Source organism: Sardina pilchardus, chromosome 11, assembly GCF_963854185.1.
Source record: "Sardina pilchardus chromosome 11, fSarPil1.1, whole genome shotgun sequence".
NCBI lineage: Eukaryota > Metazoa > Chordata > Actinopteri > Clupeiformes > Clupeidae > Sardina > Sardina pilchardus.
Window position 1 is genome coordinate 21,382,364 of NC_085004.1, and position 17,792 is coordinate 21,400,155.

The 17,792-nt window shown below is 43.5% G+C and overlaps 1 protein-coding gene across 1 annotated transcript in view; it reads left to right on the top strand.

The window, feature by feature from the left end:
* Positions 1 to 17,379, top strand: part of LOC134096094 (A disintegrin and metalloproteinase with thrombospondin motifs 7) — a 58,184-nt gene extending 40,805 nt beyond the window's left edge. Inside the window, exons 20-24 of the mRNA XM_062549846.1 lie at positions 482 to 634; positions 998 to 1,171; positions 1,908 to 2,054; positions 3,383 to 3,542; positions 16,101 to 17,379. Coding sequence (XP_062405830.1) covers positions 482 to 634; positions 998 to 1,171; positions 1,908 to 2,054; positions 3,383 to 3,542; positions 16,101 to 16,249 — 783 coding nt within the window. The 3' untranslated portion in view covers positions 16,250 to 17,379. The remainder of the gene's footprint in view (positions 1 to 481; positions 635 to 997; positions 1,172 to 1,907; positions 2,055 to 3,382; positions 3,543 to 16,100) is intronic.
* The last annotated feature ends 413 nt before the right edge of the window (positions 17,380 to 17,792 follow it).

Genomic DNA, 17,792 nt, shown 5'->3' on the forward strand with positions numbered 1-17,792 from the left:
ACATTCTTCTCATACTTGATGCATGCATAGGGGGGGTGGGGTGGATGCAAAAAAAAAGAAAAGCTCAGTCCCACACAGTCATTAATCTCATCCCACTGTTCAGTATGCGCTTCAGATTTCAGTATAATTAGTACCGCAGATGATGAATGCCCTCTCTGTGAATCAGAAGATCTTCACATTAAAACATTAGCCTATTTATCATATCCACAGAGGTCATTAATCACCCGTGTTGCACGTATCACTTTTGGTGCATGTTATCTGTTGCATCCTCCATAATGCAGAATAACAAGGCACTCTTGGGTGCTCTTATCGCCAATGAAACTGAGTCCACATGTGTAGTAGAAAATAGAGAACCCATTGTGTCACGTTTTGTATGCATGCCCAGTCTTTCATGCATGTTGAACTCCCTTGACACGCACTGAGGTTTGAACTCGGTGACATGCTGTCGACTGGACTCTCTCTCTGCTTGTTTTTGCTCCAGTGCTCCACTAGCTGTGGCCTAGGCGCCGTCTGGAGGATAGTGATCTGCAGCTCTGGTGTGGACTCGGACTGCGACCAGCGGCGCAAGCCGGCTCCTGCCCACCGCTGCTACCTGCGACCCTGCTCCGCCTGGAGGGTGGGCGAGTGGAGCAAGGTGAGACTTGCACTGACCTCTGAACTTTGACCTTTGACCTCTGATCTCTGACCTGACTCCAAATAACACTTCAGAACAAAAAAAGGCGTCACACCTGAAATCAGTCATTCATTCTCCAAAAGCCTCCACTGCCGCCTCAAAGTATTCATGAGTTCATTCATTCACGTGATTTTGGAAAATCTAATGTTGTAATGTTTTCACCCAGCAGCATATCAAGCCTCCACCCTGAGCGTCCGCCTCAAAGTATTCATTATTTGGTAAAGCTACTGTAACGTTTGACCCAGCATTCAGGGAAATTGTCTGTTTATTAGATCAGGTGAAGACAGACGCTCTTTGTGTTGTTGTTGTTGTTGTTGAGTGCAGTGCTCCAGGAACTGTGGAGGAGGGGAGAGGCACAGGGACGTGCAGTGCCACAACATGCGAGACCAGAGAGCCCTGAGACCCTTCCACTGCCAGGCTGTCTCCACCAGACCCCCAAGCCAGGTCGCCTGCAACGTCCAGCCCTGTCTGGAGTGGTACACGTCCTCCTGGGGCCAGGTAACAAGGGTTAGGGCAAAGATCCTTCATTACTGACGAGATAGAGCAACATAATGCATCTCTATGGATGCAAAATTCGAACAGTTCCTGTCTGCTTAAAGAGGCGTGTCGCAAAGACGTCATAGTGGGATATCGATCTCTGTCAGATTGGGAAGCAGTTCAGTTCGAATGTAACGGAGGTCTGCTTAAAGGGGGATTTAGCCCCCCTCCCCTTTGCGAAGACAGAACGCGGAAATGATCGAACGTTTGCGCCTCTCGCTCCGCTTTAATCCTCTCTGGTTAGGGCTCCCTCAACCACCCCCCCCCCCCCCCCCCCCAATCACTCACCAGTTGTTCAGTGATTGTTTTTCTCAGATAAAGATTTCCATCGGGAGAGCATCCAGTCAGATACACAAACACGTCTTGCTTTGAAGCCATATTTTTTGACCATCTGTTCACTGGCAGATAATTTCACTCTGAGGTTCAGAAAAGTTTTCTGAAGGACTTTTTTTCCCTTTCTAAATCTGGATGCTCTACTGAATTTAATTTTCAGAAACAGACTCTCTCACTCCCTCTAACAAGTGCATGATCTATATAGGCCGCTTTAGTTGACTGTGAAGGACACCAGCCTGCACTTGCGTTTGCTGTGTGTTTGAAGTCCTATTACCCTGCCAGGATAAAGCAGCACACACTCTGTCTTATTTACCCCCACGGCCCATGAGCCCTGACTGACTCTCCCATTTCACCCTCTTATCAGTGCTCGGAGCTGTGTGGGGGAGGGGATCAGCAGCGTCTGGTCACCTGCCCGGAGTCAGGGAGGTGTGACGAGTCCCTCATGCCGAATTCCATCCAGGCATGCAACAGCCATTCCTGTGCGCAGTGGGTCACAGGATCCTGGGGGCAGGTAAGGAAGCTCTCAGCCCCCTCTCGGGCGTTCTATTGCCATGCCTTCTGTGAAAGAAATGATGTCTACTGTTGCTATGTTGTTTTCGTCTGTGCACTCAGCTTTTCACGCCAGGGAAGTGCATTTAAAGCTATACATCCACTGCCTAGTAGAAACCACTCTGCCCGAGTTGTTTCCATTAAAGAAGAATAGCCTCACCTTGAAGTGGACTGCACAGCTACAATGACCCACTCACTCTGTGAATAACAGCTGTAAAGGGTAGCTAGAGTTAAGGGTAAATGGGGACATGCTGCTGCAATTGCAAACAAGCTGTGAAATCGGGTAAAAAAAAAAAGTGTCTTCGCCAGCCCAAATCATAGATTTTTCTATGCCCATCCTGCTATTAAATGACTCATCCACAGCCATCCGCAGCCATCCACAGCCATCCACTGCCTCCGCTCTGAGAAGGCGAGAAAGTCTTTGATGTGTGCAGCACCAGTCTAATCCCTCGTCACATCAATATAACATGGCGGCCCCTCCAGTGCCTTTCTGCGTTTCACTCAGAGTGTGGTTACAAGCCCGCGTGTGCTGCTTGCTTTTTCCCCTCATCAGACTCGGAAGTAGTGGGTCATGGGATAAAACTGCCACCACAAATTTCAGGAGGCTCTCCCAAAATATTTGTTTTCATACATATATAATCTTCTTAGTCCTAGTAATGAGATTCAGCCTTGGTGCTCGAACCTACAATTAAGCTTATCTGTTTATTTTGCACTTTTGCCTCTGGGTACTGGCACAACATATATATCATTCTAAAATGTCAAAGGAGCTTACCAGTGGCCCAATAAGAAGTAAACACTCTTCCACTCAACCATTGCAATAGGGTTACAATTACAGTAGGATCTAACAACAATCAAAGGAAGCTTCTATCAGTCGACTCTCTAGTCTGGCTATTACCATACCAAGCTCAATCTTTTAAGATTGAAAATTAGTCTGGGCAAAGAGTATAGATACTCTTTGGTCTGGGTAGTCGGCGCTTTATTTCTACTGCACATGAGGCGTGATCAATGGGCATAGTTAAGATGACTCAGTTCGCTTGAATTGTCCAACCAATCAGACCAACGATCCAGGTGCGTCTTTTGGATAAGCTAGTTTGTGATCGGACCCAAAGGTTGTGGACTGGAAGCAGGGCAGATAGATGTGCAGGTTTCCAGCCTGAGCTCCCGGGCAAAATCCAAATTCGCCGGCAGGTCAGGCAGGGTTCACCCAGCCTATGAACTCTCAGCACTGTTGGCAAATTCCACCCTTGTTACTGCACTCTTTCCAAAGACATGCTGATTGTGTGTTGGCAGTGTTCTGCCTCTTGTGGAGGGGGAGTCCAGCGACGCCTGGTCAAATGTCTCAACACCAAGGCTGAGCAGGAGCAAGAGGCCGAGGCACAGTGTGACCATGAGCCCACCCCGGAAAACACTCAGAAGTGCAACCCACAGGAGTGTGACAGCGCCCCCACTGGTGAGTACCATTGCCACCATTTCACAGTTCTGTGTGCAGGCATGTCTACCAGAAGCAATGAGCACAAGAGATGCATGTGTAGAGTCTATACTTTTGGTACACTTTACTGTAGGTGCAGTGCAGTATACTGCCCTACAAAGCAAAAAGGCAGTAACTACGCAGAGTGCAAACTGGAAAAACAATTACCTTAAAGTTATCCTATCGTCCAGCCTAAGTAGTTGTAGGCGGATTATTGGACATGTGGAAATGCAGTTACTGCCTTTTTGCTTTGTAGGTCAGTATACTATATACAGTATGTACTGAACATACTGTACAGAGCATCACATTTATTTATCACTGAGTGACCTCTGATAATGTCTGTATATCTACTACTACCTAGAATACACAACAGAATCCACTTGTGAGATCTAATTTCAAAGATCATTTTTGCAGTGCTATGAAATTCCTTAGCACATGTGAACATTGGCCATGTGATGCTGTTGACCTCCCGTGTGATAAGATTTTAATCTTGACTGTTTATTGAGAAAGAATCAAAACAGCCTCTCTCATATCTCTGAAAATCTATATCTACTGCACATGTTTCTGAGACGAGCCTGTGGAGGCCGAGTTCAGAATAAAGGGACAGATCCCACAATGTGCTGTGCAGTCTGACAGAAGAGAGAGCTTTCAACACAGGGCTGTGATATTCCCTGATGTGCTGATCCATTGATCTTGGCCTGGGCGGTTTGTCCACCAGGGGAATGAGAGAAATGTTTACCAGCGTATTGATTGTGGCTTTGAAGTCGGCGGGATCCTGTGGCCCTTATGAGAGTTGACTTAAATAACAGCTAGCGCCTGTGGCAGAAGAAGTGTACACTAACAACTCACCGACCTTTAAGTACCCTTTCGCTTAAATCGTTGCACATAGATCACCAAAGGTGTCATGTGCACAAGTGGCTGACAGTTCAGAGTCTCATGAAGAGGACAGAAGTGGCTCTGTTGAGACTTTTTGCTGGTTGACTAGGCACACATTCATAGATGCATGTGGCCATATTCAGTAACTGTGATTAATCGCTTCAAGGAAACAAATATTTGTTTGTCTTCTCCGTTGAAAATTTGCTACGGTGAAAAGAAATGACAAACATGTTTATAGTTGAGATTGTGAACATGCTAGAGAGTTTCTATTTTCACCATAGCAAATCAGGGTGGTTCTAAGGCTTTTGTTTTCGCCCAGACATCTGAAGCAAGCACACAATTGCATCATAACAAAACATGTTTGTTCTACTCACACCATGTTACAGAGACAAGTGGAACCAAAGCATTGTGCAGCTGTCCTAACAACCACACCAATTTACGCTAACGGGCCCTACTGCTCTTTGTTTGCTGAGGATGTTTGTGTTTAGTTAGTTTATTTTTGTCATTTTTCTCATCTCCTTATCTTGTAGGGATGTTTACCTGTCCTCCATCCTTTCATGTCATTTCAGCAGTATGTGGGCTGTGTCTACCCACTCCAAACATGTTCGTCAAATGAATCTAGCACTGCAGTATTTCACATGGTGCCATACAACATGGATGTACTCATACTGTTTTTGCATCATATGCAGTATATTTTAAACAGCAGGGAGTATAGGGTGTAAAGGTACACATTTTTGTACCAAACGTTTTAGGTACAGGACGTTCAGTACAGAATGCATACCGAATGTACCAAATGCAGTCTCTCACAGTAGGCTAAGTTACTGAAGATTAACCGAACTGTGACAAACTGAGGTACACACCAAACCATAATTTATGTGTACCCTTGCACCCCTAATAAGAAGACTTATACAATTGCATTATATCATAATTTCAAACCAATATATGCAAAACGTCTGACAGAATGCTTTACCTTTTATTTGGATAGTCCATTGTTGAATTCTACAGTACCATCCACTGACCCTAACTTCAACCTCCAAGTCTATTTGTGTTTCAGGATGCCTATTTCTTCTTATCAGTACTTATCTTATTCAATACATATATATTAAAAAATTAAAAGCATACTGTAAGCTTACTTTTAAGTTCAGAGACTCCATTATCTACCTCAGTTTAACCCCAAAAGCAATTAAATCATCTCCCTCTCATCCCTGGAGCTCAAGCTCGCCTTTGACATTTTTTATTCTGGTCACATCCACTAATAAACTGTCAAGGATCTTGTCTCCCAGGGTATAATTACGCCGGCTGCAGCTTTGATTCCGAGGGGCAGTGCCATATGAAAATTCTAAGAAAATTACACCAGCTTTCTGTTAATTAAAATCTTTCTCAGGAGAAGACTACAAATGACGAATGTGTCTACTACATATCTGACATACAGTGAACACCTGATATTTTCTAGACAGTGAGCATGAAATGTCTGACACTACCAGGTACCAGCCCCTTAGGACTAATGCCCGGAATCACACCCAGCGAGGGGTGACGTTTGTGCGACTGCTGTCGTTTCTTTAATTAATCCACCGGTGTGGCGAGAAACTAAAAGCATTTAGATGGTCGGGCAATGCATAATTTCCCTTTAACATTCAAGACAAGACCCCATCAACAGCTATGACGTTGCACTGAAACGATGAGGACATTTACAGACTGCTTTTCATTAGAGCCATTGCCAAAATCAGGAGGTAAATGCATGGGCATGGAGCCAAAACACTGCAGCGCTCCTTCCCCAGTAAAGTTTTCATGAGCTGCTGTTTTGTGTTTTGTAGATAGATAGGTAGATAGATAGATAGATAGATAGATAGATACTTTAATGATCTCCAAGGGGAAATTCAAGGTCCCGGTAGCTTAAGATACCACACACAACATACACTACAATGTAAACAGGAATATCAACAACAACAGCAAATCAACATTTGTATTCTCCCTTCACGTGGTGTCGAGCGTCCCCACACTGCAGTATTCCACCCCCTCCACAAGTTTTCATGACCTGCTATTTTGTAGATAGATAGATAGGTAGATAGATAGATAGATAGATAGATAGATAGATACTTTAATGATCTCCAAGGGGAAATTCAAGGTCCCGGGAGCTTAAGATACCACACACAACATACACTACAATGTAAACAGGAATATCAACAACAACAGCAAATCAACATTTATATTCTCCCAGTGAGTACTGCATGTGGCGTCCCCACGCTGCAGTATTCCCCCCCCCCCCCCCCCACAACGCTTTTCAACGTTTTTTTTTTTTTGGTACCTCCTCAGTCCTCACCCTGTGAGATGGGAGATCAGCCATTTGCACCAATAGCTTGGTCCAGCAGATACTCATCAGGCATCATTCTGAAGAAAGATGGCACTGTCCTATTGTAGACCTGAGGCATCTGAATTTACATGTATTCATCTATCAGATACTTTTATCCAAGGTGATATGTGAATTATATTACAAAGGCCATTATCCCAGAGCTATTTGGGGTTAAAGAGGAACTATGCAGGATTGGCGATTTCATCTCTGGTTTCGGTTTCGTTTTTCGTTTTCGCTCGTTTTATGCTTGCATATTTCTCTGCAGAGCTTCCCCGACAGCTTTAGCGTGTATATTTATAGGCTATATATAAATATATAAATTGCAAGCGTGGTTCTTCTTGTTCCTTACGCGTCTCTTACTTCCAGATGTAAACAGGAGACGATCACTCATCAGAAAGTTGCAAGGTTGTAATAGCGGATAGGGACACTAGGGGTGGGAGGAAATGTTTTCGATAAAACTGGTCAGTCAAGCAAAACAACGATTTCTAAGCGATTTTATGACTATGAAAAAGTTGCATAGGGTCTCTTTAAGTGCCTTACTCAAGGACACAACGGTGGAATCTGTGAACTGAACATACAACTCTCCAGGCTAAAAAATAACTGACCCTATTTGCGCAAAATAATTGTGGTAACAATTTTCCACCTAATTGTTTTAGGTAAATTTTACTCAGATTGTCCAAGTGTCCTTTACTATAATAACGCAACACTGTATATTATGTCAAGTTTACGTGGATTTTCTACACTGTAAAAAAATAGCTGACCCTTACTCAAAATAATTGTGGTAACAATTTCCACACCTCATTTTCATTGGTAAATTTTAATCAGATTTTCCAAGTGCCCTTTACTATATGGTAGCACAACTCCTTAGCCAATACCCCACCACTGCTATATGAAACAAATGCCATTCAAATGCCAATAATCACTGTGTCAAATTCTGAACAGTGAGAGCTTTAGATGCACTAGATATCTCATCATGTAGATATCTGGATATCAAAGCCTTTGAAGTATAGACATGATTGCGGACATAATTCATGTCTTATCTCTGTCTTCACAGTACACATGTGCCTTTCATTTATAATGAAGAACATGACCAAATGCATGTGGTGTCAAAGTTTAATTTGTTCTCTGTTCTCTCTACTTGTTCTCTTTGTCTCTCTAAAAAAAACAAAACTAATTTTAATACCGTTCAGCATCACTCCATGTAATCACATTCCAATAGAGTTTCAGTGTAGCACAGTTTGTCTGACACTCAGCAGAGGCACAGAGGGTTTGTCACCATTCATTTTCCATCAGACTGATAAGAATGAACGCTTCTTTTCTCTGGATGCCTCTGCTGGCCTGGGTCCTAAAACATTGTTGATATTGTTACACATTAGGCCGAAAATATGAAAGAGGTAATCACAAAAGTCTTGTACATGTTGATTGGTTATGGAAATAAGAGACCAGATGGGGGGGGGGGGGGGGGATCCTATTAGGTGACTATGTAGGTGCTCTCACCATGCCTGGGAAGATACAAAAAGCTTTGGGTGCTTTGTTTCATACATTTCATATTTGCAATTATACTTATTCTTTTAAACATGTCATCGCAAAACTTTTTCATTTTAGTTCTACTTTCTTAATTATTATTTTTTGGTTGGGGGATATGCCCTCCCCTGAGGAGACTTGCTTTCCAGCAGGCAGGTGCACCTCTGAGATATCCATGCTCACTGAAGCGTGGTGACATGCAAGCCCTGCTTCTGTCATGGAGTCGCTAGGGAGAACCCTCACAATGAGCCACATCAGTCATCCTCTTCCATAGAATGCCAGGCGCCCCGCTGTTATGTTCATGGCATTTATATGCCACTGTCTGTCACTATGGATCTCTGAGGAGAATATAAATGCATAAAGTTAGCATTTAGCTCAGTATCCACTCTATTCTGTATGTCTGGCAATTTCAGCTGTACTTCCAGACAAGTAGTGAAAGCGTAGACGTTCGTGGTTTGCTGCTCTTTGTTTGATGTTTAAGATCAGAAATAACTGTCAGTTGAGTTGATGTTGCACTCAGTGTTCCTCACATTTTTGTTTGTATTTCTTCCTTGGAGCATTTCATCTGCACTTATTCATACCTGTCCCAGTTTCTACCAGTCCCACCAGAGCTGATTTAAACCCATTAATGGGTCTTGGTTCTGATATACAGTGCACACACTCTTCTCGTCATCCCCATTCCCTTCATCCAGAGAGCTGTGATTCTTTGAGAAGTTGTTTGTGGTGATTGGTGATAGTACAAAGTGACGGTACAATGGCTGTCTGACTGAAACCTGGATTTTTCTCCCACTCATGCTCTAGTGCCAATTAGTATGAATCCAAAGTGTTGAAAAGGTATGTGTGTTCGTGTGTCTGTGTGTGTGTGTGGGAGAGAGGGAGAGAGAGAGAGAGAGAGAGGGAGAGGTCCCATTCCAATATGTGCAAAATTAATATTTGCACATGGTAACACATTCTGGCATGAACGTAGTCCATCACAAATCCTCATACTGTTATTCATTTATGCATTCATCATATTAGTAATTGTCAACAGCAAAAGGAAATCAGAGTTAGTTAGATTCTTGCTGGAAATAATGTTTCAGACAGAGGAAGTCTGCTTGCCCACTTTCCTTAGGGCCGAAGATCACATTTGGGATTCTCTATTCGCTATGACTCATATAGTCGTTTCTCTTTGTTTGCTTCAGTCTGGACTTCAATCAGATGGAACTTACTTATATTGTGTCTGTGTTTGCTTCAATCTGGCTTGAATCAGGCCGAACTTAAAGTAGTCCAAATACATTTTTGTACTTAGAAACTCTTTACTGGATCTGCTGACCGTGTAAACGACTGGAGACATGACTAATGTATTGTGACATAATGAGGCAATATCGTTTCCCCTAAAGATTAGAAAAAAAAATTACACAAAGTCTTGGCTGAAATGCTGATGAACACAAAGAAAATGTGTATATATATATGTGTGTGTGTGTGTGTGTGTGTGTGTGTGTGTGTGTGTGTGTGTGTGTGCGCGCGCAAGTATGTATAATGTTGGCTGACATCCCAATAGCCTCAGTATTGGAACACATTCACAGAAACAATTTAGGTACATGCATATATTTGTATGTATTCATGTAATCTATTCTGCACATGTACGCTCTATTTATCTATTTATTTATTTAGTAGGGGATTTAAATAGTGTTACATAACACTGAATGAAAGTGTCACTGACTCTCCTTACGTTTTGCGACCTCTAAATGCAACAAGGAGCTTATGACATGAGTCAATTGCACTAGGGGGTTGCCATCCATGTTGATGCATTTTGTATTAAAGCACTTCACCCACCAGTTAATGCGAATTAGCATTTTCCATCTCCCGTTTCTCATTCAAATGACATAAGGGATTGGGAAAAAACGCGGGGAGGCTAAATATAAACAGGAGTCACCAGGCCACATCCATCCACCTCCTCCTACAGGAAGTGAGTGAGAGAGTGAGTGGCTTTAAAGTGGAGACAAATGATCCGACTCCCAGGCACACTGACCCAAGGTCACTCGGTGTCACAAGACTGAGGATTTCTCAGCGCGGAATAAATCATGTAAATACAGGAAGTGCTCTCTTCCTTTTTCCATCTTTCTCATCTACCACTTGCTTTCTTTCTCTCTTTCTCTCTCTCTCTCTCTCTCTCTGTCTTTTTCCTCCTCTCACTTTGTTTCTGTTTTCCTCTCTCTCTCTCTCTCTCTCTCTCTCTGTGCGTGCATGTGTGCATGTGTGTGTTTGCATACTGTATGTCTGTGTGTGTGTGTGTGTGTGTGTGTCTGTGTGTGGGTGTGCATGTGTGTGTGAGAGCGAGAGACACACACACAGACGGATTTCTCCGGCCTGACCTGTTCCCATGTAATGGAGTCTCTCTGTCAAATCATCAATGGAGCCGTAAAGCACTGGACTCCGTGCTAGCTCTTGAGCCCAGAGTCAGCACACAGCACTGCCTTTGTGTCAGCACCAGAACATCCCATTGTTTCTCGGGGCCAGTCCTCAAAGCATCGCTCCACAACAAAGCCATACCTGGCACTGACTGCCAATGAATGACCAATACCCATTGGCCCAAATCACTTTCCCCAAATAATGCCCAACACTCATGGGATGGACTGCACTGACAAAAACAAAGCAAACAGGACACCGCCATACACACACGCACGCACGGACGCACGCACGCACGCACGCACACACACACACACACACACACACACACATAGATCGGTGTTGAAAGACAATAAGCCTGGAGCCAAACGGGTGGCTCAGCAGACTTTGTTGTTCTGGTCTGTCAACAGCAGGCATGAGGTGAGCAGTGGACAGGAGAGAAATGATAAATGCAGGCCTCCAGATATGCGCCATCCTGCAACCGCCTTTCGTCCGCGCTCCCTGACCTCTGATGCTCCCCGGTCAGCAGCGCTCGTGTCATCCAGCATTTCTATTGGATACTAGAAATCTCCACACCTGGGAGATGGGGTGAGGGGGGTAACCACAGTCATTGTTGAGCTACCTGGTCTGTTCTCTCTCTCTCATCAGAGATCAGAGCGCTTGTGAGCATGGATCAATTTGTCTTCAATTTGTGATCTGGCTGATGCCACCGAGTGATAAACTCTATTTGTACCCTTCCATCTCTCCTCAGGATTAGCAGAGAATGTTAATCATGTGCTTTATCTTGAGCAGAGAGCGTGAGCTGAATGAATAATATAGAATATTCCTCCAGTTGATATGCTATGTCATGAGGACTCTGTGAACTCCCATCCGTCCCTCATCCCTCCCTCCTCTCTCTCTTCCTTTCACTTCTTCTTCCTCTTCTCTTTTAGTTTCCACTTTATTCCTGGACACAGAGTGTAGGTTTGTGTGTGTGTGTGTATGTATGTGTGTGTGTGTGTGTAAGCATGAGTGCACTAACATATTGGGAGGCAAGGGGGATGGGGGTTGTGGGATTCCTTTGCAGCTGTGACCCCCCTGATCTGGCTTCCAGCTGATGTCATTTTAGCCGTTGGTTGGTGGAAACATGGGAAAATGCTGCCGTGGGCCTCTCCCTGCCTGTGTGAATGGAGCTTCTGTCAGGATGCTTTATAGACCAGGCTGGCCAGGCTCTGTGCCTGTGCTGGGTCCATCCAGCAGACCACGGCCGGCCAATGCAGTAGTTAGAACTACAATATGCATGTGGCCTTACTGGACAAAGACTTAAATCCCTGTAAGATTGACTGAACCAGGTGAAGTGATTTTTAAGTATATATTTTTTGCCCTTTTTGCCTTTATTATGATAGGACAGTGAAGACGTAGACAGGAAGTAAGTGGGAGAGAGATGGGGTGGGATCGGGACATGACCGCAGGTCAGAATTGAACCTGGGTCCCCGTGGGCACAAGCGCTGTAGCCTGCTGAGCCACATCGCCCCCATGATTTTTATCAGCATGCTCTATATCAGGGATGGGCAACTGGCGGCCTGCGGGCCGCATGCGGCCCGCCTCCTCACTCAGTGCGGCCCGCGGATGATCATTTTTACTGTGATTAAAAATGCGTGTTTCTTTCTTTTTTTTTTTTTTTTTTTACCGCACCGTCATTGTAATTATACTGTTCGCCAATAGATAGCGCCTCCTATGCAAACCATCCCGGGCCCTCGGACCTTTACCATCGCTGAGGAAAAACAGTGCACACATAGAAGAAAAGTAGAAAACTCATTTAGAAAACCGTAGGCTACCTTTCAGTCAAAATCGGAAGCAGTGTCTGTTCATAGAATGGTAAGGCAAACCCATGTCAAGTTTTGCTAGAAACTATATCAGCCATGAAAGATTTAAACTTCAGTCGCCACTACATTACAACACCTTGCGAAAAGTTATCAGAAGTAGCCTGCCCTACACACACGGAGCTTCTCGGCCGCTGTCGTAGCCGACCTCAAATCAAAAGTAGGCTAGCCTACACTAACAATAGCGACTAATTGCCAGAACTACACAGGAATCCGTCTTTTGCTGTTTCGCTTGAGCTTGCCAAAGCAAAGAGGCTATATCAGATGGCGAAATTGTTTGGGTGCGTAGTGGAGGTAAAAACTTCGAAACGGTATATTTGTCCCGACGCACGGTGACGCGCATAATTGTTGACATTCTGATAATGTCGAGGGGGGGAGCTGAGACAAAGCATGCATGACTGCAAGTAGGCCTACTGTAGCTTACTTTTTGGCGTTGGATGAGAGTACAGATGTGATGGATGTTACATGTTACATCTGTAGGCCTACTCTCATTATGGACGTTAGGGAATGTCTATAAATTCTTAAAAATGGAGTGGGAGCATAAATGCATTGAATATGAGGCTTGTTGCACTTCATGATGGGCCATTGTTTTTCAATTCTGTGCCATCATTGAATGGTGATTTATGTGATCCCTTTGCACTGAAAATAATACTTATCACTGGCTGTAAAATATTTGTATTTGTTGTTAGGGAGTCTATGTAAAATATGCATTTGAGCATGAAAATTGACATATTTCGTTCTTATTCAGAATTATTTTGCAGCATCAGATGTGCGGAAGTGCGCGCCCACATTTGGCCCTCTGATGGTGATGATAAAAAAATGTGGCCCTCTTAGTCATGAAAGTTGCCCATCCCTGCTCTATATTAACATTTTGTTGGCAACTCATTCCACCAGTGAGAACCACTGAGGACCAGTTTCCACTATTCAGTTTTCAATGTTGACCAAGGTCTATGTGATGAAAGATTCAGTAGTATTCAGTAAAGAATATATGTTATTCACAATCCAAGCATTCCAAATAAACTTCATCAGTTCAGCTGGTGTTGGGTGAGTGCTTTGTGGCCTTAGGTGGCCCATTGGTGGTTGTTAGTGAGATTCCCCTGCAAGTTGTTGTTGGTTGTTGTTGTAAGAAAAATATTGACATTGTTTAAGAATACACTAGTGCACTACATTGGAGGACTGCATCACAAGGATGCTCTTTTTAAGAGAACATGTTTTCTTTATTAGATGCTGAGGTGAGAGATATGGCACTTTTCATTTATTTCTACAGAACTACTCCATTTTTTTCATCAGAAGTGTGTTCTCAGAATACTTCCAAATAACATGAACTCCACTGACCGGACAAGCTCAAACGGTCCAGTAGACACACCTGGTTGGTGTGCACTTCCTCCCCTAGAGAAGTAGCTTTCTGTCTTTGTTCTGGGCAGTAAGCTCAGAGCTCCTGTCAGAGGCAGCTACGGTACTTTCACACTGAGAGATCAGCTGATAGAGGAAATGGAAGCTCCTATCTGGCTGATATGAATCTGCAGCTGTCAGACCATATTCACCTAAATTAGATAGCTTGTTGTTGTAACTTTATTCCAGGCTAGAAAGAACCGGTAGTGTGTACCCCTAACTCCGTGTGAGTTCACATAAAGGACACACATGTCTAAGTGGAGTTACATACTGACATTGACATGTCTTGGTCAATTTGGTCTTTGTGCCTTTATGTTTGAGTGTAAGTGACTTCTCTTCGTGGATTTCAGTGTGTGAATATATTTACCCTTATCTTGGTAATACTATCCAGGAATCCTTGAAATATCTTGAAGCTTTTTGGTCTGGCTCACACACACATAATGATGTCTTTCATCACTGATAATTTCTGTCATCCTGACAGTCCTGACACACTACCCCATATCAATGTTACATGTCTGGAAGAGATTACTTCCCCCTTCTTCGGAATAACACAAAAATTTGGAATCGGCAGACTGGGCCGGTAATGGTTTCCCCTCGGTTCATCTGAGGTCTCCCCTTTTGGACATCTGCCGGAGAGGAGTTGCTCCTCCCTTCCGAGTGTGTGAAACAGTCCGTCGGCTGGATAAACTCTGGTGAAGGGCCTGCTTTGCAATCGCTCCTTCTGTTACAGTGCAGATGCCGGCCAACAGTTGTGTAACTGCTGGAAGAGGCAAGGGGTTGGTTTCTCCATCTGCATGTCTGCTGTTCACACCGACTCCAGCTTCGCAATGTCTGGCGGGCAATCAGAAAGTAATGATGGCGAATTGCTTTAAGAGGCTGATAGCTAGTCAGATTGAACAAAACAGATCAGGGAAGACTGAAGCTGTCTGTCATGTTCCATTTTTCAATTCTGTGTGCTGTGGATATCATTTGCCTAGGCAGTCGGCATTCACGACGGTGTAGTATTGGAACAATACATTCCAATAACCTTTTTGTTTTGCATTGTATTTTCGTCTCAAGAACACATTCTGCTCCACACCCATTCATTTTTAAATTGTAGGCAGTGCTTTTGACAAATATGACATTTTGTCTCTCAAATTTATTTCAAGAAGATTTGGCCTGCTTGGCCATGGTTTTGGAAGAGCACAGTTCTCCTTGAGTAAACCTGTTTTCGGAGCTTATCCTGGACATGAGCACTTCTCATGAATAGAAATGTGTGGCCATTGTTTCAACTAAGCCAGTCTAGAATTTCATGTTTTTACAATTGCATTGCCTGATTCCATTCCATTTTGGCTTTAGCATTAAAACAAATATCTGCCGATATGGATATTCAGTATCAAACATATACACCCATGCTGCTTCTAAAACACTGTGAATAATTCAATTATTCACATTTTGGAGAATGTAGGTCTATTTGACATTGAGGGGTAGGGGTATTTCACTGATGCAACTAAGGGATTTCTTGCTGGGTCAAGCGTGCACAGAATGTTAGTCATCCTAATCTGTCTTTAAATATAGTTCCTTGAATAGCAATAAATGCATACATTTCCACCTGGCAGTATATTCTAGGTTGTGAATCAGCTATTTGCAATACACGTACTGTCAGAAATAAAGTATTTTCTCCTTAACAAGGCATCTGATTATCTTCTGTTTCCAGATTTCACATTCCTGTACATCCTTGCTTTTTAACCTCAGCACCACTAGATTTCTCATTTCAATATAAATTCAAATCCCCAGTCCCAAAATGAATCTCCCTCAGTAACCGATTAGTAGGTCTACAGTAATAAACAATGCTGACCAGATTTAGGATCCTGTTTGTCACTCGCAATGTGTAGATGGGCATGAACCTGTGTCAAATTTCTATATTCATACTATTTATGTGGTTGACTCTTTTATATTCATGACTCAAACCTCAAACACAAAATCAGACATTATTTTGGGAAAGTGAGTGCCATTTTAAGGAGGTGTTTACTCATATTTTCATCTTTGCTATCAGGGGACTATAAAGACTAGAGGGACTGCTGTGCAATTAATGTCCTCTGATCCTCTCTCTCTCTCTTCCCTCCCTCTCTCTCTCTCTCTCTCTCTCTCTCTGATCCTGTTTTCCAGCTCAGGTATGCGTGCGTGACCGTCTCACATTCCGATTCTGCCAGACCCTCCTGTGGCTCGGCCGGTGCCACCTTGCCACCGTGCGTGCCCAGTGCTGCAAGACCTGCGATCAGTGGGCGCGGGCCAGGGATGGGACCACCCACCGCTGAGGAGACCTGCAGAGAGGGCACCGGCTGGGTGGCACACACTCAGAAAACTGTTCCACTGCCCACGTGTATAAACTCAGAACACGTTCACATGTTCGTGCACACACACACACACACACACACACACACACACACACACACACACACACACACACACTCACACACACTCACTCACTGATAGACAAATATGTACACACACAAATAAACACACATGCAAATACAGATGCATACACAAAAGCACAGCTAAGAGGACACAGACTAGACATAATCCAAAGCAGTCTTTTATCTGCTGTGGTGATGTTGACCTACACGATCGTGCAGTGGTTTCCTCTAGGGTCCGCTCCATGCACTGAACCCTCTGCATCTCGGCTACAAAAGAGAGAGGACCGCAGATTCATCCACACATCTCAAAGAACTAGCATTGCAACAACCAGGGACGTATATTGAGCCATCTCAAAAAAAAGTCTGCTGGAAATGCTCTACTTGTTTTACATTTGGACTGCACTGCTATACGTGGTTTCCAGGAACGAGCAACAGTATTCAGACTGCAAGAGAGGCAGATGTTTGTGGTCCAAGACATCACCATACCATTCTGAATACTCTCTGAATAGTTGTAGAGAATTTTTGTTTAGTATTCTGGTCTTTTGTTAACATTTTCTTGTGTATTCTTCACATTTGGTATATTATTTGTTTGTTTTGTTTTTGTGGTGCCAGAAAGGAGGATGTTGTCTGGTTCTCTTCAGTGGTCACAGGGATTTGACATGTGGTCTAATTTATGGATAAACATGCAGAGGTACATTGTGCAGCCTAAACAATGCTTTCTTTGGATTGCAGCTCACACCTACACAAAAGCGGGAGAAGAAAGAAAAAAACATAAAAATAAGACGGTTAATCAATTGGTGCTTCAAACAAGACCTGGTGCTAAACTCAGTCAGGTGTTGGCTGGCCAGTGCCTTCTTCTACTTGAATTTTTAAGAAGCTCCATTTGGAGCACTAGATTTAGATAGTGCCACCACTTAAAGTTCCATGTTCACAACTGAAAGTAAGTGGAACTGTAGAAATGTTGTTGATCATGTGAGCTGTCATGTTTTTTTGTTGGTTTGTTTATTATTGGGGTTTTTTTTTTTGGGGGGGGGGGGGTACAGGTTTTGATTGGTGAGGTTATCTTGAACCTTGAAGTAGAAGCAGTTGAGTTGTTAATCCTGGATTGAGTAATGTTCTGTCAATTCAGATGTGTTTTTACATTCCTGTTCCTATTTACTTTCTTCTGCATTCATGTGTAAATGTGATTTCCATAAGTAATTGATCTCTTTCCGTAAATTTAATCCAAACCAATAAAATGCTATTGTGTATGACCTACAAAACAGTTACGCAATACTACTCCACAGCCCCTTTTGTCTATTTTCTCAATTTTCTGCTCTTTGTACCCCTGGCCCCTCTGGTCTGATGTCATCTCCAAACCCCACACTAGAACTTAGAGTGCCACATCAGTATTAAACAAAAGGGAAAGCTGCTTGAAAGTCTGACTATTTGCAGTGTTGAAATG